Here is a 5,160-nt window from a genome sequence, read left to right on the forward strand (position 1 = left end):
CAAAATATGACCTTTTCTTTTTAAAAGTTTGTGCTGTCCCTCTTGTTTAGCACCAGTGCTGCTCATGCTTTCCCTTCAAGACGCTTCGGAGTTGTTAAGCATCTAGGGGTGATAATTTGACTTTCAGCTAAACCGGAGGGCTGCAGCAGACAGCAGTAGGTGGTGATGTAATAGGTACCAACGCACATGGATATATAAATATCGTGGCCAGGGCTAAAGCGCTATGGCTGAGCAGCTATAGAAGAAGATCAGCACTTCAGACAAGACTCCTGGAGTTGAGATCAAGTTCAGAAGCTCTTGCTCCCGGGATTTCCTCTCCATGCAGCCAGCCCAGGGAAACCGCAGATCCTCGGGGGACTGAGCGCGGGGCTCCCTCCCTCCCCCCCGCCTCGCTTTTTGGTTTTTTGTTTTGGTTTGGGTTTTTTTTTTTGTTGGTTTTCTTTTTTTCTCCCCCCCTTTGACCTCAGTATAAAGTGGGAGCTGGGGGGTGAGCGTATTTTCGGAGCGACCGGCCGCCGGCCCGTGGCTACCCGCCCTTAGCCGGGATGCCTCTCCCCGCCGCGCTGCTGCCGGCTCTGCTCCTGGGGCTGCTGTGGCCGGGGCCGGTACGCGGCCGGTCGCCCCCGGGTCGCCTCCCCGCCGGGCCCCGCCAACGCCGCTGGGACGCGGCTCTCTTCGCCCGCTCCGTCGCTCGCCTCCCGGCCGAGCGCCGCGACGCCGCCCGCGACGGCGACTACCTCCTGGGCATCAAGCGGTTGCGGCGTCTCTACTGCAACGTGGGCATCGGGTTCCACATCCAGGTCCTGCCCGACGGCCGCATCGATGGGATCCACAGCGAGAATCGATACAGTAAGCCGGCGACGACCCCCACGGCGGGGCAGGTGAGCCGCTCCGCGCCCGCGGAACCGCCCCCGAGGGCGGTTCCGCGGGCGCGGAGCGGCTCACCTGCCCCGCAGAGCGGTATGCGCCAAAGGGAAGGTGGGTGCATGGCAGACCTCTAACTCCCCGAAAAAGTCCACCCGCCCAGGGCACCGCGGTGCTGCCCATCTGGGCTCCCCGGAGGGCGGCGGGCGCCGGGGGTAGCGGGGCGGCTGCGGAGCTCATCGGGCGCTCCGGAGGAGCTCATCGGCGCTGCTCAGCGCCGTGCTGTCCCCTTGCCGCCGGCAGGCATCAGGTGTCGGGGTTGCCTCAACATCTGGAGGGTCTCCAGTCCGTGGGCCGCCCACTCTGAGCAGGGGCCGGGGAGAGCCCAGCTCTCCCCCAAACTTGAAAAGCATCTGCTGGGGACTTAACCCCGTGGCCCCATGACTCTAATACCCAACTGAAACAATAAGATACGGAGTGGGGGTGTGTGTGAATATAAGCTGTGTGATGACAAATGTTTCATTTGCCCCAAGCACACTCTGGCTTATTTTAACCTCGGCTACACAGGAGAATGCCTGGGGGCAAAGTAAAAATAGATACTTAGCTAAAAGAAGAGAGGTCCCAGCATGGGGCGTGGGGCAGCACGTGGAGCATGAAGCTGGGGTTCTGAGGCCACCCACAGCAGTGCTGGGGCATGGGGATCCACACCACACTGGGGATGGCAGCCTCTGGGTGAGTGCAGCACTGGCACCACACACTCCTTCAGGGCACAGCCCTTTGCCCCCCTGATTCCTGTGTCTCCTCTGTAGGTCTGCTGGAAATCTCCCCCGTGGAAAGAGGAGTGGTGAGCATATTTGGTGTTAGAAGTGGACTCTTCGTGGCCATGAATAGCAAAGGCAAACTTTATGGATCTGTAAGTAGCCACCAAGCGTGTGCCTGGGGAGGGGACCATGGTCAGCTGGGGTGAGAGGTGTGCATGGTGCTAAAAGCTGCCCAAGCCCCATCCTTGCCCCTCCTGGGTCAGGCAACACAGAGCAGCCCTTGCTGCTTTGCCAACAGAAGCTGTGCTGCCCAGGTATGCTGCTTGCTGAGATTTTGAAATGAAACACACTTTTGTGTAGTTCCCGCATAAAAACTATAGTCACCCAACCATAGCTACCCATCTTGCCTACCACATAGACCAACAGAGTAGTCATTTGTGCAGCAAGACCTCAAGCTAGCCTCAGTCCATATCTTTCTTATATTTAAGTACAAACAGCCTTAAGCAGGTATGGCAATTGCTTTCTCCTTCTCTCAGAGGGCACTTGAACTTGTGATCAGCCAGGCCCCCACAAATGACCCTTTACGATGTGATGAATCAGTGCCTGTCACATACCTGTTGATCACTCTTTGTTAATGCTCTTGATTGGAGAGCCTGCTCCCATGACAGTTCAGCATCGTCAGGGTTTGGACTTCTATTTATAAGAAGGCAGATCTATTAGGAGGCAATACAGATGTTTTTTTGCATTGAATCTTTGGAAAAGATGGAGGCATCTTATAAAATATACTTGAGGTGAACAATAACAGCGCATGTCTTTGCCCATGTTGAGCTGTCCTCCTGCTTTTGAGTTCAACTCTGTGTAAGTTACTGTGATCAGCATAACTTCAAACCCATGTTCTTGGGTCTCCTTCCTTACTCACGGCTTTTCTATTTCATGCTTCTCAAGTACGTTTTGAAGAAACTTGGGCTGAGGAAGACCCAAACTATGTCAAACTAAGCCATTTTCACATGAAGACATGAAGCATCCAGTATGATTTCCTGGGGCATCAGTCCTGTTCAGAGGATTTTGACTTATATAAAAGCCAGGCAGAATCAGTCACCAAAGTACAAGGGCTGCCTTTGCATCATTTCTTAGGAAGACTGCTGCTTCGGTGTCCTGGATAAAGTAATTCTCAGTACAGTGTTCAGCTTGGCAGACTGAGACCTGCCTTAAAAAACCCTAGGCTTTTGCCCAATAATAAGAGATGCGTTCACTTGTTACTCTCCAGATAAAAACACACTTGTAACACCTGTCCCTCTTTGCACTTCTTGCAAATGAAACCTCTTCACTGGAAAGGTGCCTTTTGTCAGCTCTGTTTTCCTGATCCATTAACATACGTGAACCCAAACCCTTCCTTCAATTTTAAAACTAAAAAAGCAGAAAATATTGTCCACACTGAGTGTCTTTAAAATGCCTCTTTCTCCTCAAGCAACATGAGGAAGTGATAGCATTCAGATTTTTCTGAAGCCTCTCAGGCAATTTATTGCTGGTAGGACAACCACTGAGCAATTAGATGAACAGGGCAGCAGAATTGGGCTTGGGCCTTACCCTGCTGCAGCTCTGTTAAAATGTGCCCCTCTCCCTCAAGAGTGCAGACATAGCTATGGGTGTCCTTCTCATCTTTAGGTGTACATGCCTGGCCCGAACACAGCATCCTTAATGATCCTCTGACTCCTGGGTCCTGTTTGAAGCTTCGTTTGGGTGACCACTTCAAAAGATTACTAAGGGGGAGGGAGTCAGCTGCACACTTCCCCTCAGCACACCTTCTACACCTGGTAGCAAGAATATTTCCACACCTGATGTTTAAAATTCCTTCCCTCTCATTCTTTCCTTTTCATTTCAGACCCATTTCAATGATGAGTGCAAATTCAAAGAGATTCTCCTGCCAAACAACTACAATGCTTACGAATCCAGGATTTATCCCGGGATGTACATAGCCCTGAGCAAAAATGGAAGAACAAAGAAAGGCAATAAAGTATCTCCCACAATGACAGTGACACATTTTCTTCCTAGAATCTGAGACATCTCCCTTCAAACCTACCTCAGCATGGGGGAAGACGCAGAGCACGTTTGGGGAAAAGAAACATGGTGCACTTTTACTGGAGAGTTTTATGCAAGAGTAGGTGTAAGATATTTAAGTTAATTATTTAAATCTGTATATATTGCCACAAAATTTATTTATAGTTCCAATATTTTTTTTTTAAATTTCTGAAAACAAAACAAACCTCCAACCCAAGGTATTTCATTTCATGGTGCAACAGTAGAAGACTTCTGCTTTGTGGTTTATTTAATTTGTTTCTAAGTTACCACAGGTGTGCTGCTACTCCATGTCCTAAACCAGGTGAAATTCAATTCCTCTATTACAATGTTTTGCACTGTTTGTGTGTTATACGGTGTCTATCGTTGTACACGTGTTTGTTTGTTTGTTATGGTGGCTTTGTTCTCCTCTGCGTGTTTTCCAAACCCCCGTGACTCCCAAAGAAGCTCTTGGCCTCCGAGAAGGAGCGGTGGCGGAGGTGCCTGGGTGGGATGCCAGCGTGGAGCCACACACAATGCCTGACCTCCTTTGTGCGGCGTTGCTATTTAATTGGAACAGTATCGGTTTACCTCGGTACAGAAAGCGCAGTGCTGAAGAGCTACCCCACAAATCTGTTTTTAGATCTGCCAGTACTGAACTTTGAACTTTCCTGCAGTCTTCTTAGAGCTGCCAGGCGGTAGAGAGGCTTAAACACCTATATAAACTCAACAAGGTAGTTGTTTTTTTTTTTTTTTCTATTTAGGTAAACAGGAGCGTATGATCTTTTGCGGTCCCTAATGGAAGCTTTGATACGATTGCTTGGCATCAGGCTAAAAACAAAAGTGTCTGTCCCTCCCCCAACGAGCGCACTGTGAAACGCACTACCGTGAACGAATTATACTTTATTCAAATTAAATTCCCTTTCACATTTGGAGACTACATTCATTTTTCAAAGTTTGTGAAACTCTATAATACTCATAAGTTTTTAAAAGGCAAAAGCATTGGCTGGTTCATAGAAAACACAAGCTCCACAGAGAGAATTGAGATTGATTACAAGGAATTGAGGTTGTTTTGTACTATTTATTATTTTTGGTGCAGTATTTGGAAGGAGAAATATGCTGCTTTTTTTCTGTCTCATTCCCTGACAAAGCTGATTAATTTCTACCTCACTAACTCTCAAAGCCAGTCTCCTAACAAAATCTGCATGGAAGGAAGGTACACGCTTTTCTGCTTGGTCTTACAGTTCTGGAGGAGGGCCTGGGGGAACAATCGTAATCCCAAATCTCTCTTTTTCCATATGTAGCCAAAAGTATTCAGGATAGAGTTGGTTGCATCCTATTTGAGCCTTGTCACGTTTGAGCTATCTTTACCCGGTGGTTTACTTTTAGTAAGGATAATCATGGTGAAAATATTTGCAGACAGCTGTCAGGCTGCAGTACTATATCGTCATCAAGTAACCCTATATTTTTCTTTATATAT

The 5,160-nt window shown here is 48.7% G+C and overlaps 1 protein-coding gene across 1 annotated transcript; it reads left to right on the forward strand.

Annotated features, from left to right (window-relative positions):
• The first annotated feature begins 545 nt into the window (after positions 1-545).
• Positions 546-3,684, forward strand: FGF4 (fibroblast growth factor 4). The gene is made up of 3 exons (XM_087746819.1): positions 546-849; positions 1,674-1,777; positions 3,508-3,684. Exons 1-3 carry the CDS (start codon positions 546-548, stop codon positions 3,682-3,684), a joined length of 585 nt encoding a protein of 194 aa, XP_087602945.1.
• Positions 3,685-5,160: the final 1,476 nt, after the last annotated feature.

Source organism: Nipponia nippon, unplaced genomic scaffold, assembly GCF_047370975.1.
Source record: "Nipponia nippon isolate SJK-2023a ecotype South Korea unplaced genomic scaffold, ASM4737097v1 scaffold_10, whole genome shotgun sequence".
In the NCBI taxonomy this organism is placed as follows: Eukaryota; Metazoa; Chordata; class Aves; order Pelecaniformes; family Threskiornithidae; genus Nipponia; species Nipponia nippon.

Coding starts and splice junctions, on each gene's coding strand:
- FGF4 (XM_087746819.1), top strand. CDS start 546: ATGCCTCTCCCCGCCGCGCTGCTGCCGGCTCTGCTCCTGGGGCTGCTG. Junction 850..1,673: donor CCACAGCGAGAATCGATACA/GTAAGCCGGCGA, acceptor TCTCCTCTGTAG/GTCTGCTGGAAATCTCCCCC. Junction 1,778..3,507: donor AAGGCAAACTTTATGGATCT/GTAAGTAGCCAC, acceptor TTTTCATTTCAG/ACCCATTTCAATGATGAGTG.